Source organism: Patiria miniata, unplaced genomic scaffold, assembly GCF_015706575.1.
Source record: "Patiria miniata isolate m_02_andy unplaced genomic scaffold, ASM1570657v1 HiC_scaffold_9, whole genome shotgun sequence".
NCBI lineage: Eukaryota > Metazoa > Echinodermata > Asteroidea > Valvatida > Asterinidae > Patiria > Patiria miniata.
The window spans coordinates 16032350-16051717 of NW_024037076.1; the positions used below are offsets into that span (position 1 = coordinate 16032350).

Consider the following 19368-nt stretch of genomic DNA (forward strand, 5'->3'; position numbering starts at 1 on the left):
GCATACCAGGTATATTGTCCTCATGTTTGTCCTTTCACTGCGAAATATTCCCTTTCGAGGGTAACAGAAAATCAGTGTTTGGGTAAGCCAGCGAGCTCTACGGATGGTGTATAGCATGCATCACAGTCCTAGCCTACCTCCACGATCAGACGAAGCGCAGGACCCACACACCCACTCGCCAACCTCGGGATCAGCACGGCCGGCTGACAGCTCTCGTCACGGAGAAGATTGCAGCCTGGACACTCACCCGAAGTAGGACAGCAATCAGGACCGCTGCTTGTGGACTGTAGTTTGCAACCTGTCTACTCTGGGTTGAGAATGTCACCCACTTATGAGGCATCTTTCAACAGTTCAATATCACAGACGACATAGCGGGTAAGTAGCGATACTTCTTCTCTTCAAAGGTATAATGGACACCATTTGCAAACTATCAAGAATGGAGCTGTCAAAATATTATCATGTAATATCCTCCTTGATTGTAAGTAAATAATAGGATCAAGCATCCTGTAAAATCGCTGCGCCTTATAGTAGGCCTATGCTGTCAATTTCGAGAAAGTAGGAATTACTATCATTTTCTAGCGATGGTTTGTGGGACCAAACCATCGCGCTTTCAACGGAAACTCATGATATGCTTTACGTCGAGAAATATGAATGCATTTTCACAGTTTTCAACAAAAACAAAAATAATGCGGTTGACATCAGAGCTGAAATTTTGACAGCTTAGGTTTTTTTGATAACCTGCTTCAGATTGATTGTATTGTTGTTCCTTGAATCGGAAAACAAAAAACCGCTACACATTTTTTTTGCAAATGGTGTCTTTTACCTTTAACTGTTGACAATATTAAAACATTTTATCGAAAACGAAAAAGTCATTCTCGACAACCTCATCTGATAAAAGCTTGAAAGTTTAAGTCAAACATAAAAATGGTAAACGGTAAAAAAAAAAACCCGGCAGTCTCGGCGGACAGACGACGTCAAGCATCGCAACTATATAGTGCCTTAAAAAATAGAGATTCACCCGTAGATAGTACCTTCTCACCTACGGTGTTCACTTTTACGGGCATGTTAATTTATGCCAACGTTGGTGGTATTTAGAAATGTAACACTTTTTTGAAAATGGGATTCTAACGTGGGCCTATTAAAGGCATATAGGATCATTTGCATTTACACCCAAATGTAACTTACCGAATTGTTATCAAAAAGCCTACTTCAGTTAAAGATCGTGCTGGTACTATAAACACTCTGTGGAGTTATTCCGTCTGGCTTGTCGACTTAGAAGAAATTAGGGAATGTAGGTGATTTCCAACGATCAGTCAAATTGACTGATTCTTTGGAGGGAAAAAAAGAGTTATTATGACGACATCGTGTTTCGTGATTAAATGGTTGTGTAGAGTGTCGAGCTGATGCTTCAACAATTACAAGTTAGGTTTTGAACATTCTTCTTTGAACTTTGATTGGTGTCATTGTTGGAATCGAACAAAATGCATTGATGATCATGTATGCCTTTAAACTCCAATTCTTAGTGATCATTACAAACGGGGCAGTTTATTTCGTTAGATGGTATGTTCCTAATTTCTGTCTTCAGTAGTCTCAAAAATTCGAGGTGTTTCTCTCAATGTCATTTTTATTGTCAATGTCATGTTTTCCAAATTTGTATCTTATTATTTTAGTCTCTAAACTTTGGGAGGTGTTTTTCTCAATATCGCTTTGCTAATCTCATATACTTACTGATGAAGAATAGTGATCCACTTTTGAAGTGGACTTTCCCTTCAGTGTGTTGAGCTTTAGAATAAGTGAAAGGTCGCGGGTGTCATTGTTACTCACCAAGATTAGCGCACACACCTGCGATTTCAATAGTCAAGTCTGTGAAAATCAAGATCAGTGTACATGTCAGTCCGTGAGGCGATACGAGCGGAAAGGATTACAGATAAACCCCCAAGCTTGAAAATAGTTTCAACAAAGGCTTCTTTTATGTATAGGCAAAGTTGTTACTAGAAAGTCATGCGGAAAGTGCCCTTTTTTAAGCTCACGCCAGGGGGCCGGCGGTGGCTTTCGTATCAATTGAACTGTGAGAATAAAATCAATTAAAAGAGAATTTAATGGTCGAAAAAATGAAATCAAAACACCTTCCTTTAGATGAGTTGACCTTAACACTGTGAGGTGGTCCTCTTTATTGCGACTGCTTAAAAAGTTGGACATGCATCAGTCCAGTCTTTGGCCTCAAATTGATATCACTTGACTTCTCTCTCAGCTGCAATACAAGGGTGAGTAAAAAAAAACGAACCCAAATGTCGGGGCCATGGTTCTAGTGAAGTTCTGCATGTAACACTTTCAAAATCTAGGGTATGAAAGTCCAATTCATAACAAATTGTTTTCGTTTTGCTGAAAGAACGCACACCTTTTTAGTGATCCGTGGACAGAACTTTAAAACGGTGGTTGTGTTTAAAACTCCGTAACTTGAAAAGTACATGAGTGATGTGAATGATTCTTGTACTTAAAGAAAACTTGTGAATTGGGCTTTTATATTCGTAGATTTTGAAAGTGGTACATGCAAAACTTCACTAAAACAATGGTCCCGACATTTGGGTTTCGGGTTTTTTTTTGACTCACCCTGTACAGTGAAAAAAAGTCTCCTTTCAAAATTTAATTGAGACCTAAAACTTGGTTGGCTCATGAAATTTTTTAGAATGTTGTCGGCTAAAGAGTGAGTTAAGGTGGCCTGATTTTGTTTTGCATGTTTTTCAGCACTCAAGGTCCCAGTTTGGACTCACACATGATTGATAGTAAACTGTACGCCTATTTTGATCGATTATGAATTGAGGCCTACTGAGTGTTTACGATAATTCACCCCAAAAGTCCTCCTTGTGCACTTTTACCTTGGAAAAATAAAACTGATAATGAAAGGCCCTACCTTTTTACATGCGTGACAAGTATTCATTTGTCATACTGAACTAAAGTCACGATGACAATACCTCACTTGTTATCGCTAAAGGGGATCACAATGTTGCCTGGTGTGGTTCCAAATATCGGGGACTTTATATTTTGGTCTCTGATTCGCCATCAATCATAGTTATTGATGGTTGTAATGTACCGACGCAAAGCCCGCATTCCAAAAGTCGAGGAAACTGAGAGAAAACAAGTAGAAATGACGTAATGCGAAAGGGCTATAGGAAACAATTATCCAGGCGCGAAAACACCCGCAGAAAGTTGTACACTGTCCCATGTCGCTGTGGGAAGAACGTTAAAAGGGGTATGTTAGAGATGTTGGTGCATCAGAGTTGTATCGAGTCAATGACTCGACTTGAGTCCGAATCGAGTCACAATTTCTGGTGACTCGACTCGACTCAAATCCTTAAGGGTAAATGACTCTACTCGAGTCAGTGCGAGCGAATGACTCGACTTCACTCGAGTCCCTCATCAGAAGACTCGACTCGACTCGAGCGAAGGCTAGTATTGTAAGATTGAAGTCGTAAACATAAAAGCAAAACTTCGCGAAAAATATTTGCAATGACATATATACGGTCCAAAACTTATGTTCACGTCACTTTGCGAATAAGAATACAGTCCGATGCAGCGGCCACTTTCCATGTACAAACACACAACGTGTCACAGACTCCCAAATCCTGGTTCTGGAATGCACAAAATACTATTCAGGAACCGGATTTTAACACATTTTGCAATTCGGTGTTTCATCATTGGCTTTGGGTGATTTCTGATAAAGCTCTGATTCGAACGCCGGCTAAATTTATGCCCTCATTCAAATACACTGTAGATACATGCCCAATTTTAAATAACCAGTTTAAACAGTTTTGTATGATAATACAATTTGGTTTTGATGTCAGCGATCAGCGAAAAAAATTATAGACCCGAAGCCAACCAGATAGCCATTGATATAAGATTGAAGTTTCACTTCTTGTTAAATTGCGCAGTCGCATTTTGTGTTGAATTGAGGAACCTAAAGACGATGTTGAAAGTGTTTGAGAATACATGGAATGTCATGTTTCATGGTTAAATCAATCATTTCAAGGATATCTCGTTTATTCATTCAAAAACTATATCTAGTGCAAAACCAAACACTCAAAACTTGGCTTGGGCGTTGGCCCAACTTGGCATGGTTTAATAGGCTATGCCCATTGCAAGCTATGTTTTAAAGGTTGTTAAATTTCATTGCTATAATGTTTGATGAAAAACAAAATCTTTGGAATGACTAATTATTTATGGACAACATAAGGCACCGTTTTAAGCAACAACACCTCTAACATACCCCCTTTTTAACGCACTGCCCAAAAGCCGTGACAGCGCATTCATCAGAAAGCTTAACTCACCACTTATTCAACAAAGTTTTTTCCCCTTTGTGACCGAAGAGGCGCAATTAAGGTATCAATTGAAAGCTGAACTACCCTTTAAGTTGGGACCACTTTGACGTTGTACAATTTCCTAAATTTTACAAATGAGCCCATTGTTTTTGGATTACCTTTATTTTGATACATCCCTGTATAACTTTAGCGGGCGCGGTTTCCTTGCTAATTCTGTAAAAACAAAACCTGTAGTTTTCCTTATTTGTTTCTTATAATGATGGTTTTCAATAATGTGCCTCGTGACCTCCTATTCAAACTGGTATAAACAAGATCCCCACCTAAAACGAAAGTCAATCCCATATACCTGGATGAAAATTAGATTAAAGGAAGATGTTGATTTCAACTCTTCACGAAATCGAACAATATTTGTGGTCAATATAAATATTTGTCAGCGAGAAATAGTAAGAATACTACCTCGCCACTCCCTAACCTTATTTTAGACATTCACATTGAATTGATCAATGTTGCGATCACTAATTATTGACACAGAAAACAGTACGCTGCATTCCAAGTTGACTTGTAGGCGATATGTCAACATGAAATGTTTCTTTTTCAGCCAGGGTCGACGTTTTCCCACAGTGTTGGAGTATTCTGTGATTCATTTGATATTCTTGTGGCCTTCGGAGTTGTAAGCGACTCTCTGACTCCATTGACACCCGTGAGAGACGGCGGATTGTTCTTGGCCTTGCCTGCTGAATTCCGTACCGCGTTTTTTATTTCGCCGTGCGACCGTTTGTGCATTACATTTTTTTTCTGCAGCCAAGTGATAGTCACTTAACCACAATGCGCATGCGTCAGCTGTAAATGCATGATTCTCGGGCTTTAAAAAAATATTTTTAAATCCAGAGACTTGAATCGAAAACAATAGGTGAAATTTACTAAATTGAAAGCACATAACAAAACCACAATAATTTTTAAAGTTGAACAAAGAAATTGACTTGAGCGAGATTTTAACCTGCGACCACCAGATCATCGTTCCGGCGCTGTATCAAGCACAACTGAAGAAAGGCAGGTACGAGTGCACAATAAGCCCTAGCGAAAAGTGCGACGCCGATGGTATATTATGGATTACCATACTTTTGGTAAATTTTTGAGACATTTCCTCTTTCTGGACACCGTCCAACCACTACACAAAATGGCGGTCACCTTGTTCGGGTCTTGCGTGACAGACTTGCATGAAATCGATGAAAACGGTGACCCTACCAGAGCTAAAAAAAATCGATCAACATGATCTCTGCCAGAGCTTAAAAATGCGACGCCGAAAAATGCTACGCCGATGGCACATATGGTACACCATACTCAGGTCAGTTTTCGGGAACAGACAGACTGACCGTCCGACCGACCACAAAGTGACATGTGTAGAACCTCCTGCTAGAGCTTAACAAGTCAAATCTTTGGAGAAAAGAAAATATTTGAGGGTTCGAAGATACAGTGCCCAGCCATTTCTCCTTGCATGGAACGTGTCGGTTCGACTTTTGCTTGAAATTTAAAACCTTATAAATTCATCTCAAATCACGTGGCATTTTTTTTTTCAATCACGTGATTATGTTTCACGCAAGCGAATTATGATGAGTGACTAAACGTGGATGCAAAATAAAATTTGCCGACCGTACGCGACCGTGGTTCTCATGACTGTCAACAGCAAGACAACAGTTGTAGGCGGGTCCTTTAATGAGCGAACTTGAAGTTACTGGGGCCAGGTTGTTTTTTTGCCGTGGCGACCAAAGTGACGTTTGGAGGCCGTTTGTGGTTTAGCTGGAGTCGACGTTGTGTGGAGTACTAGTAACGTGTTATCTTAAGAGATAAAAAGTTCTGTTCTGAGGATCCGTGACCGTTTTGCTGTCTTCCTGAGAAACAGACCTCATCATTAGATTCGCAATGGATCAGTAAAAATGGTAAGGAAATATATGATAGAAAAAGAAGCTCGAATGGCCTATAATTATGTGACCGCCTAGTGCAGAAAACTTGCTTTGGTAAAATTTCCGATACTATATTTTCATCTAAAAAAAAAACAGGCCTGTAAGATTGCGTATTGAAATTCGGGTCATTGTTTTTCCAATTGGCTTGATGTTTAATCATGCGTGCTTAATTTATTGTCCGTAAATATTGCTGACTTTCCATCGAGTCTTGTTTTCATTGTGCATATTTTTTATAAAAGTGTGCATTATGCTGCCTGTCTCCTGTCGAGGTCATGGGAACTTCAGTTTGAACTTTGGGAAATTCCTCGTTGGTGACTAGACACCTTGATGATACACTTTCGAAACATCCTGATTTATCTTCAGATTTCTAGGTTCCTCCACCCATACGGTACACGCAATCAATACCTTAATATCCTGCTGACCCAACGACTGAAAAAGGCTGTTATAGGTTTCATACTGACAATCAACGCATGCAAGACGGTGTTACCACCTCTTTTCTCTGCATCTATAAACATATTTAATTAATATTTATCAGTATGCTCTTCAATTATAGTATTCATTTTGCCCTTGATTTGTACAATTCATTTAACGGAAAAGAGCTTCTTTTCTTTAATGTCTGCAATCATTTAAAGGCTATTATTTTGGGTCGCACGAAACAAAATCTGTTTATCGTATAGCGGCGCAACTAATTCAAAATTTGTCGAATAATTATCCCTTAACTCAACGCGGGAGGATATTGTTCAAAAGGGATTCACATTTGTACTAAAAGCACGAGGAGAGCAATTTTTATTTGTCCACTTTTGGGGCGTCAAGAAAAGTCGTCATAATAAAACCCACGTTTTCTGCTGACAGAAGGTTTACATTTTGAAAAAAGGGTGTTGTGACTTCTAAAATCTAAATCTCTGCAGCCAGGAAATGGGAAAACGGGGTTGTCCACTTTTGAAGAATCATAATTTTTGCTAATAAAAAAATTGAGATTTTTAGTTGTCCACTTTTGAAGCGCCAAGATAGTCGTCAAAGTACAATCCAAATTTCTGATAGCAGAAAATTGAGTTTAAAAAAACAACAGGTGTTGGTATTTCTAAACACCTAAAATTCTACTAGCGCAAAATGGGAAAATGCGGTTATCCACTTTTGGCGCTCCATATACTATATAATATAACTCTTTATTTTAAAAATCAATCAATTATTGACTGATCGCTGTAAACCACCTATATTTCTTGATAGTATAAATGCAAGCCAGACGGAAGAATTTCACGGTGTGTTTAGTACCGGTACGATCTTTAATCCAAGTAGGCTGTTTGACAATAATTCGGTAAGTTACTTTTGGGATAAATGCAAATAAAAATCGACTCATTCCTGCTCCGGCCGGCCCCTGTCGCATGACAGTGGCGGCTCGTTGTTTATATTCTTAACACTTTAAAGTTTACTCAAGGAATATAAATATTTGCCAGTGAATTAAGGAGGCGCAGTTACTTTTCTAAACCTGCTTGTTTGAGCTTACAGCTAGCACTAGACAACGTCTTTTTTGTAAACATTATCCGTAGTTGCAACATTTCCAAATAATTTACACGTATGCATGACGCGCACGGGCCCGTAGGTGTGTGTGGATTTAAATGCCTTCATTGTGTGGCAGCTAACCAGACGCAGGAGATTTTACTGTGAAAAGAAATCGACAGACCAAGCAGCGGTTTTGAGGGGGAGTATTGTGCTTGTGCACTGGGTCGTAACTGTTTGTGGTTGGGTCACTTCATTGTTGCTGTCACACTATACGCTTCGTACATGCATAGTTTCCAGGGAATTTATTTGGCGAGCTACTTGCGTTTCTGTGTGTGGGCTAGGCAACTTCATTTTTGATTTGGGCGTATACGATCGGGCAACTTGAGTTGATGACGAGGCCGGATTATTATAGTCCATGGCTGATATGGAGTCGGTGAAACTGCATGGATAATTTCTTGGAGGTCGATATTTCTGTTCTGGTGAGTTGAGCACTTGACCAGCTATATGCTGAAGTTCTGATACCAAGCATACAATCGTACAGGGAACCATCGTACATTATGTCCCACCCATAAGCTTTTTCACATCACGATCGAGTGCTAAGACTCAGAGTGAATGAAGCAATATCTTGAAGTTAGTATTCGTAAAGTGTGATATACTTTTGACGTAACTTTTTATTTACTCATACACGTTTTTGTCGATCGAGTCTCTTCCATTATTGATGTTGATGTGACTGTTTTAGTTTTCAAACGAATCTGTAAAACTCAAATACACCGTGAATCACGACTCGCCCTGTAGTACGCTAGGCCTTTTACATGCGAAACAGATAGCCCTGCAACTCCGCTTTGGACATCCATACGTAACAGTTTTACGTAATCCTAAATTCATTATTAACCCTAACCTCCGACCCACATAAAGCTACAAAATACTACTGAGTAGTAACCTGTAGTATGCATTTGTGGAAGATCTGATGAAGATGCAGAAATCTGCACAACTTCTTCCTTAAACGGTTTAAGGCTAAATACAAATAAAAAAAACATCAATGGGCAATTCCAGGCATTTATAAACGTCAGTGTTGACCTTCAAACTAAAAATTTAATTGAAACATATCATTAAGAAGTTTATACATGTAGCTATGTTTTATTGAAATAAAGTTTATTTTTAAATAATGCTCAACTATTCAGTTACTTTTAACTGACAAATTAGCAAAGTAGGCAATTCCATGCAGCATATTATTCATTGGCTCTGTCACGGGTATTACACTTCCTTTCATAACTGAATTGCCCAAGTATCAACAAAATCAATCTATCTGAGAACGTGCGACACCCGTTTTTCGAGCCGATTTCTACTATACGTGAACAAAAACGTTTGATATTTAAAAAAAAAAATAATTGTAGTAACTATTTGATACCATTTATCAGAATTGAAATCCACTTTATGATGGTATCTTTTCTGATGAACACTTGTCCAATAAGTTGGAACTGCCCAGATAAATACGTCAGTGGTGGATTCAAATGTGTCATGTACAGTTTTGTATATGACGCACAGTGATTGATGGATTTTGATGGACTTGGTCCAGTTCCTAGTAAAAGACGCTAGGGAGTTTGGGTTAACAGAATCCAGTTAGTCATGTATGAGACCCAAAAATTGTGCATAGGCCTACGTCTTCTCTGTTTCCTCAAAATGTTCAGACATGTGTACATGACTTGTACGTACGGGCCACCGTGCTGAATTTGGTAGGCTATATTATGCACCCTACCTACGTTAGCAGTTGTACTGCTTCAAACGAAAAGAAATGCACAAGCCTATAGTTAGATTACTTACTTTGCGTTCCGTATTTTCGGCATGTTCCGCTAATTATGTACCACACAAGATATTTTGCCCTTTGTTATTGAAATATCTTGAAAAAAAAAGCTACGACTAGAAAACTTTCCAATCTCATTTACTCGGATTTGTTTTCGACCACAGATGGACTTTGTACAGTACACATCCACAAAAATGGCGACTGTCTTCTAGATTTAGTTCGGTTTTGGAACTTTTCCATAGTAGACGGGGTTGTCTAAAATAATGTTCAGTCCCAATAGTGTTTTTCCTTTTATTTTGATTCATTGTTTAAACAGTTTGATTTATTGGACGATGTGCATGAATGCTATACTTCATAGGCATAGGCCTATGGCTGTTTTTGTAACTGTTATTTAACGGATAGTGGCCGGTGTTTGCGTCTTTGGGCGACGTGACAATGTAACAATTGTTAATACTCAAGCTCGTGTTTGATTGCCAAGCAGTTAAAGGCAATTAGGATCTTATTCCTGGATGATTTCTGGTTTGATTTTTGGCCAGATTATAGCCACCCACCACGCGCCAGACTGTGCTTACAATGTAAGCACAGTCTGTATCTGTCGAATACTGCAAGCAAAACTCCACTACGGTTGCAGGTGCGTGGTGGCTACATGTAGCAGAAATGTTTATATGATTGTATTTGTAATGCCCCTTAGTATTGAAGATAACTACTTTCCGCAAATTCTGTTCTGCAGTTTATCACTCAATGCACTGTTTAATTGTATTTAGACTTCAAAAACGCCATTTCTAAATACTCAATGTACGCAAGACCTCATCGTTTGGAGAATTTGATTGCTAAGGTCAGAGTCAGTAAAATGGCGAGAAGTAGTTATCACGGGACCACGTAACCTTTTCGGACAACAGACGGCTATTATATTCGCTCTTCCAGCCCAACCTCTGGCGCCGAAATCTCCCCACACGCCTTTGCCTTATCGCGAAATGAATGACCCGCACAATTCACCCTGTCACATGGCAATCCCCGATGATGAATTACTGAATAAAAATTCGATTCAACTTGAACTATAGTGAAGCCTTTTTGAAACCCCTGCAGGTGAATATACTCTCGTCGTCGGCATTTCATGGTTCCTGAAACCCTTTACCTTTTGCAATTACAAAGAAATACCTTGTTATTTCGGCTTCTTCACGCAACGTTGAACTCCGAGTATTTCAGTTTGTGAATAAAGAGACCTCTATTAATTCCTACCTATACTGTTCTGTTACTGGCACCGTCACAGCCCCCATAGATATACACGTACTAACTTGCCCTGTAAAGTGTTGAACGTATTGTGATATTCGATACGAAACCTTTCCGATGTTCACATTCCATCTTGGGTATGGATGACAAAGAATCAATGCAGTTTATGCACAAACCTATTCGGGCGTGAACCAGTCAGGCTTAAATAATTTTTTTTCTGAAGTATTTTTCCACAATTAACTGATCCTGACTTCACCTTTTACGCATGGAATATAATTTGGAACTTAAATTCAGATGTTAAACTTTAGAATTTATTTTAAAGGTACCAGGCATCAGGCCCAGAGGAACGATTGTGATTGGTCTGTGTTGGAGGCGTGAGCTTGAAATATTGGTTCTGATTGGCCTATATTAGCAGGGCCATAATAATATGCATATTCATGGTAATGGAACTGGTATCTAAAAAATCCCTAAAACTCTCTTCAGTCTGATAAGCTTTAAAAGCATGATTTATGAAATACATATTTCTAATAACAAATGTAACACTGGGGGAAAAGATGATCATTTAGTTCTTGATATACATGTATGATGAAGATGAATCGAATGACATCAGTTGTAAAGTCTGCATCGGTTCACAGCCCCATAGGTTTATGCACAAATTGCCTGGTTTGTTCGTCATCCATACGCAAGATGCATTGTGAATAAAAGGTTGATTGCAACAGTCTATAATCAAACTTGCATCAAAGTTCGAACCCTGGGAACTCTTTGGAAGAACTGAACAATTAATGAGTTTTGTTGCCAAATGAAATTGTCCAGTTTGTCAAACAGCACAGATTGAGAAGAATCGTTGTTTTGGATAATCCGCAGAAGTTTTCAAAGTCTAAACTTTCTTAAGTTAGTGGAATCTTGAAACGAACTGTGTCAACGAGCGCTCAGCGAGTTCATTTGTTTTCTATATTCAAATGTAATAAATTGAACAACATCTCTTATCTGTGAAGTTATTTATATATTGAGCTTCATTGTTCAAGAATAAGAACCGGCCTACCATGCATGTATCTTGTATATTTTGGGATCATTGCGGTTTTCTTTTTTTTCGTTTACCATTATACTACGTTTAAAAAAAAAAATGTCCTACTTTTGATCCTCAATAACTCTGTTGTTTACCAAAGGAATTCAACCAAAATGTTCAGATCATGCAAACAAGGCGTGACAATTTTACGGAGCGAGTTTCATCAGCTTTGTGCAAGAGGGTGAGATTTAAACGCCTTAAGAAGAAAATTCGCACTTTTCGATACAAAAATCACACAGCGCGCGCTGGAGACGGTAGTGGAAGGCGCGTGTTGCGGCCGAAAGCTTCTGAAGGAATGCAGGTTCACCCCTGATGTTATTGCACACCTCCTCGATTGTATGTTGCACGAAGCGATTGAGGCGGTGTGCAATGGCATCAGGGGTGATCATGCATTCCTTCAGAAGTTTTCGGCCGCAGTATACGCGCCTTCCGCCACCGTCTCCAGTGCTGTATCGGCATTGGAGGAAGCCAAGTTGAAGGTGGCAGATTCTGAAAGTGAGTATTCTTTTCGTATGCCGTTTATATCTCACCCTCTTGCACAAAGCTGATGAAACTCGCTCCATAAAATTTGTCGTTCGTTTGTTTACATGATCTGAAATTTTGGTTTAATTCCATTGGTAAACAACAGAGTTACTTAGGATCAATAGTAAGACATGTTTTTAACACGGCCTATACAGGTTGTCCCACAAAAAACCGTCGAAAACCAATTAATAAAGGTGTACTGCATGTGAGTTTTGGAACATTTTCAAATCACCAATCTACTATACACACTTCATTTAATTCAAATGGATGCATTGAAACAAACGCTATGCTATAATCGAACTCAAGGGTTGAAAACCGTCTTGGGCCACTTTCCTTGAAAGTGAGAAAGCGCAGTTACAGAAACACACAAAGGATTTATTTTTTTTGTTCAAGAGCAACTTGTGACTTATTCTACCGGCTTCTACCTGTAAAGTTAATAAATAAAAAAAGTGGCCCAAGTAGTTTTTCAAGTCCCGCATTGTGATTGCTGTGTTAAACAAAACATCCTAATGAAACCAACTAAAAAGCATTTGTAAGACCTTATTATTCTACTCAGCAATACATTAGACACGATGTTGAATACATGTACTACCCCCACTTTTCTGAAAACATGCCCGATTCGACAGTTAGTTTTTTTGTGGGACTGTATGTGCATGTTTCTCTCCTCACAATTATACATGTACCTGCAATTCAAGCGGGAGAGCCTCGGGGAGGGGACTTGGACACAACAACGATTACAAGGAAAACCGAAAAGTGCATTGGTCAGTGCCCCCTGTAACACAAATCAGTGATCTGTAAACCCATTGTCGTACGACGCAGTGAAAAAGCTCAAATACCCCAACCCAAACCCCCATCAATTCATTTGTTAATGGCTGCCGTGGTTGGGTTGTTCAGCCTTTCAACAGTTTGTTGTCCGAGCGATTTAATGGGGTCGACTCTATGGTCAGAAGAAGAATTACTGAGGGTCTTATTAACCAAACACTTGGGGCGCAAATATTTTGAAATGTAAAACTTTTCATCAGAATTCAGGCATTCTTGGCAGTTCAAAAGAGGGCGGTCACTTGTCAGATTGCTGGAAAGCTGCGTCGTGTCACTTTAGATGAAGTTGGCGTGGGCGAGGTGGTGCGTCATACATGTATACGTGTATTTGGTAGGCGCTCGGTGCAAGATTGCATGTTTGTGGAGAATGTTCACTTATAGACGCATCTGGGCAGCGATTTTTTTCCCTGGTGTACGCTATGACGTTCTGGACATTACTTCCCTTAAAAACATGAGAAAAAATATAAGATTAGAAGAAAAAAAAATAATTCGATCGTAATGAATTCGGACTTTATTTCCCTTTTAAAATAAATCCGCCTAAGCCTCAGGTTAGAAAAGAAAAATAAATCGGGTAAAAATGGTGTTTTGAACCCACGTCGCGGAGATCCCTCGCGGTACAAAATCACGACCCTGTCGACTGAGCTATCGAACTGCTCGGCAAATTCTGGAAATTCATGGTAATACCTGCTTTCGAATCATAAAATTCGCATCCGGGCACCTGGTCACTGTACAGTCACAAGGTCCCTTCAATGGCGAAACCATTGGGCACGCTATTGTACAAAGCAACTGCCCCTGATTATCTGACTGTTTTAACGCTATTATAGCACAATGCTTTCGCCATTGAAGGGGCCTTCGTGGTAAAATTGTTAGCGTGCTTGCATTTGTCTTTAGATTTTATACCTACATCTGGTCAAGTTATTAAAGTTTGTCATTTTATTGTAGGGTGCAGGATCAGAAGATAACTATCCAGTCCAACTTGTGTGCTCTGTGTTAATATATTTTGGTTTCACTTTTAGGCAATATATACATGTACTGGTATAGATTATTTTGGTTCAACACTGAGTATACAGAGTTAATACGTCGGTGAAGGGCAAAACCTAGTATTGAATCTTTTGGTTCAATTGGGAATATGCTCCAATAATCGAACTGAGATTTCAGAGTTTGGTACGGTGCCAAGAGACACGGACACAAGCGTTCATTTGACAGGTTTCTGAGGCCGTCTAGTAAAAGTACAAATGTATGTTCCGATCCGCCTAACAGCCGGGGTGAATGTTTATACAGGGGGCATGGATGAAATGAATTCCCACACTGAATTGTACATTCTGGATATCTAAACCTAAGCCCGCCGGTCTTATTCTCAAACTTCCAGAAGCGTATGACCAACATGGGGCAGACACAAACAATGACCCAATTGTTGTTCTATTTGGCGACTGAGATTCGTTTCACACCCAAACTCAGTGTGGGCCTACCGTACATGTACCAACGCACCGGCGTTGAAAAGAACAACTCAGGGCTTGTCAACAAGCTTCAACAATGAACCAAATCCTGCCTGAAGGCAAATATGAACTAGGTCTGTACTTTCAAAGAGACAAACTTTATCTTTTCAAAAGTGCTTACGCCTGAAACGTGACTAGTACGAAACAAATGAACTTCGAGTTCAAAGCCATCAATGCGTTACAATTTCATGGCTATGTGACGAGTTGGTAAAATGTGGACCAATAATGCAAGGCATTGAAAACGTTATACAGCACTGGTACTGTTTACTCGTACATTACAGACAAACTATATATGGACGCGTTTCTAGGGAAAAGTTAGGAATCATGACTTAAAAATATCTTTGTATGTTTCCGGCTATTTAAAACAATTTTGATTCCAATGGGCCTTATTCACGAATTGGCAATTTTTGTCGTGTTCCCTGAATGTAATTCATTAATTGTTAACTGTTGAATGGGATGGCGCCGGACTATTTATGCAGGCACAATGAAGCCTAATTATTTACCCTCTTTTTTTAATCTGGCTTTAAACATTAGGGAATGTTTAATTACAAATTTTAATTTATTCACTGAAGCAGACTGGAATTAATTAGAAATTAACTTGGTTTAATTTCTCTACACAAGTTTCAAAAATACAGATTTTACCTCACTCTCAATCCAATATGGCCGACTCGTGAATAAGGCCAATTCTCTAATTCTAATATGATTCAAATTCGTCCGAGAAGAATTTCACATGCTGTAGTATAATCAGTTTAGTCATTTACCATTCACTTTCAATTTCAAAGTTCGGCAACCTATTTAAATACTTAGTTAAGAATGTTTGTCAATACAAATATAATGACTAAGCTATTGCCGAATGACAGCATTAAGAGATCGAATTCATCGTATATTCTTAACTTTAATACTTATGATAAGTAAATTAGTCTGGGTGTGTGCTTAAACATTTTTTTTTACGTGTCTTAAACACAATTCCGCACATTCGTTCGCATGATGTTACCAAATCACCAATTCTATTTCATGTATTCAAATTCGTCCGAGAAGAATTCACGTGCTTTAAGTAACCCTAACTCCTTAGGGGGCGTGCTAAATCATATTACAATTAGAGGATTCACGACTGTTAGGATAGGTAAAATCAAAGCAGTTATGTATTATTCATTTACAAAAGTTAGTCAACCTATTTCAGTACATGTGTGCCTACTTGGAATAAGAATATTCGTCAATGCCATTGTTGCCGAATGACAACATTCAGAGATCGAATTCGTCTTACATCAATCAATTTAAATCTTGTGTTCATTAAATGAGTCTGGTGTGGACGTGCTATAAGGCATTATCCTTGTGTCCTTCAGCACAATTCAGTACAGGATCGTTCGCATGAAAAGTGTAATGATTACCAAGAATAACAAAACAAATTTCTTTTGCAGCAGAAGGGTTTAAGCCGCTGAAAAGAATAAGTTTTTACTTTTTTATTTCCCTGTTCTTTTATAAATTTATGTTTTTTTATTTTATGTTTTTTTAATTTTCTGAAACATGTTATAAAATAGGCAGAAACAAATGTTACACGGGGAATCAATGGTCATAATAGTTTCTGACATTTCCTTCTGTCATTTTAACACTTAGTTTATTCATTTCTAAATGTAAAAGTGCTTTAGGTTTTGTTGCTCTTGGTAATCTTTACTCTTTTCTTTTGGTATTAAACTGTCCTCTGACTGTAGTACACCTACTGACATCATGCAAAACGAATGTGACGAATTGTGCTTGAGTACACAAGGAAAATGCTCTAGCACACACCAGACTAATATACTTAACACAGGTTTTAAATGGATTGAAATAAGATGAATTTGATCTCTAAATGCTGCCATTCGGCAAGAGCTCAGACGAATGTAATCTGTATTGACGAATATTCTCGACCAAGTGCCTAATAGGTTGACCAAACTTTCAAACTGAATGAAAAAAGACTAAATTGACATCGAAAAGACTAAAAACGGCATCTCGTATTATGCTGGGACAAATTTGAATATATGAATATGTGAATTAGAATCAAAAACGTTTAGCAAAGAAACCTATAACAAAGACTTGCCACATGTTTTACTACAAACATTGTACTTTTTTAGTTTTGCTGGAAAAAAAATAGTTTAACAAAATTACATGTACATGTGTACTTGACTAAAACGGTATAATCCTAAAAAAATACGGCTTTAACTAATAACATTTTTTGAAGGTCTTCAAATGTCCTTGTGTTTTTATTTTTGAACATTTAATTGATGTGTTAGTCACAGAATGAGCATCTGGAACTTTTACTGAAAACCCTGATTTACCCGATACACCCCATTTTGGGTCTGTCTTGTTTCTTTTGGTCTAGCTGTCAGTTGCTTAGCCACGTTTCATTTCAAGTCCAGTCCAGGCCCTTCCGCAAATAGTATTGGGTTTCCAAATAGTGTACATAACCTCTCAGTAATTTTTCTTCTTCTCTTTTTCAGATCCTTGTTGATGGTGAAACGGACTTTCCACTGCCAGTTGCTGCAATCACTGTGATAGCATGACATCAACTCCAAACTAGTGACAGTTCACGCTTTTCTGTTTGCGACAACTCCCCAAGCAACTTCCAAGATGACTTCCATAGGCAATGCGACTCCGCTGGTTTGTTTGGTGGTTCTCATTCTTGCCCTTCTTGTACCACCAGCAGCACAGCAAGGAGGAGCTAGCCCACCAATTAACTGTCCCCAAAACACAGTTAGTGTTGGGGTGCTCATTGCTGCCTGTGTGGCCGTTCTAGTTGGGACGTTAATCTTTGAAGGCCTTGCCATCCTATGCTATAGGAGGTACTGCAAGGACCGCGAGAAGCCGCAGAAGGTAGCTCATCGGTTCATGATCTCACCCGATCAGGAGCTGGTTGTGAAGGAGAATCTTGGCTACGAAAGTGATTCTGATGCTCAGGAGCGGTCGCTGAGGGAAGCAAAGGAGAAGAAACGAGCATCTATCTTCAACATCAGTGAGACTAAGGATAACATGATGTATGTACCCGCACTCTACCGTAACCCTATCACCAAGGACCGTGACACCGGCTCTGCCATCATGAATGGTTACCATGACTATGAGCCAGACTATGGCATGGACACCATGTTCACCTATAATGCCGGTTGGGGCTCCCGTGTTCCTAACATCCTCAGTGGCAAGGGCAACACTAACAGTCTTGAGTCCCTCTACACGGATGCTGATGAGTATCCCATCTTGCATACCCCACATGGAGTTGGCCCTGTGAACTTTGCATCCTCAAAATTCAGGGATGGCTTTGGCCGAAAGAGCATCGACATCCATGAAGATGATGGCGACGTAACCACCTATACATACACCACTGGTTTTGGGGGAAAGGTGCGGCGTGAGGTTGCCACGGTAACATCAGAGACAGGTGACGATATTGAGATCGAGGGAGACAGAGTCACCTGGCGGAAGTGTAAACTCCCGGACGAAGTCGTATTGGATATGGACGAGGAAGAAGCCAAGCCTGAAACACGCATTGCCATTGATGACAATTTCACAATTGGCAAACCAACATCAACCAGACGCCAAGAATACACCACAGCAGAAGTCCACAGCGATTCACAAGGAACCAGTTATGATCCATCTGGCAACTTCATCCTTCGTGCAACACCCTCCACCTCCCGCTCAGACAGCAGTGATGATGACCTATACGATTACGGAGACAGCATCGAGAGACAGCAGCAGACCCTGAACATGCCGAAGCACTCACCAGGCACAATTGGTCACGGTACATTCCGAGCAACCGTCGGTGGAATCCCCCTGGACCATGGATCTTCAGAAGAAGAATCTCCGACTGAACTTTTCAACAGCAGGTACCGATACAGCACCGGACTCAACAAAGCCAAATTGGTTGCAATGCGTGCCGCTGCTGCTGCTCATGCCCGAGAAGGAATCCTCAATGAAGAAGATCCGCCAGAAGATCAAGGCCAAGACGGCATGCCGCCAGTCATGGGTTACATCAAGCTTGTCAAACCTGATGACTCTTCCCAAGATGGAAGCAGTGAAGAACAGCAATATCATGTAATGCCAAGAAGAGATTCAGACAGTCCAAACTCAGTACGGCTGTATCCAGTTAACTCCAGAGGAAAACCAATTTCAATTCAGACCCAGTTACCCGGAGGTTTCTCTCGAGATTCATACATCAGGCACCGTCGGGAGACCTACATTGAGGTTTCAGATGCAGGAGTGCAGTGTGAGATAATTCCACGAGGTGGCAGACCTGGTCAGGAGAAGACGAGTATCTTGAGGAAAGAGCGAACATCCTATGACCAAGAGATGAATTCCGTTGATGATATTCCAACCATCGGTAAGTTTGAAATCTAATAAAAAGGTTTAACATGTACATGTATTCTAAAGATCATGTGTAAACACATATCGTCACGTCGGTGCAACAAGGTCGTATCTCCCAAAATGGTTTAAACGCAAAACACAAGTTTTAGAATGTCAAAAGGTCGTATCTCAATGTCAATGGACGCCGAGATATGACCTTGTTGCAAGGAGCATATTTGCCCGAGATACGACTTTGTTGCACTGACGCGACTATATGTACATGTATGAAATTGTATCTTTTGGACTCTTGTATGTTCAGTGTCACGAAGATAGTCTTCAGTTCAAATTGACA

General features: G+C 39.6%; 1 protein-coding gene across 3 annotated transcripts in view; it reads left to right on the top strand.

Annotated features, from left to right (window-relative positions):
- The first annotated feature begins 302 nt into the window (after positions 1-302).
- The window catches only part of LOC119720042, a 43915-nt gene continuing 24849 nt past the window's right edge, over positions 303-19368 (top strand). Inside the window, exons 1-2 of one of the 3 annotated variants that reach the window (XM_038189550.1) lie at positions 303-375; positions 17186-19053. In XM_038189550.1, coding sequence (XP_038045478.1) covers positions 17316-19053 — 1738 coding nt within the window. In that variant the 5' untranslated portion in view covers positions 303-375; positions 17186-17315. Of the gene's footprint in view, positions 376-8017; positions 8257-8293; positions 8408-17185; positions 19054-19368 lie in introns of those variants that run through there. The other 2 variants (XM_038189549.1, XM_038189552.1) reach the window with 2 other exon arrangements.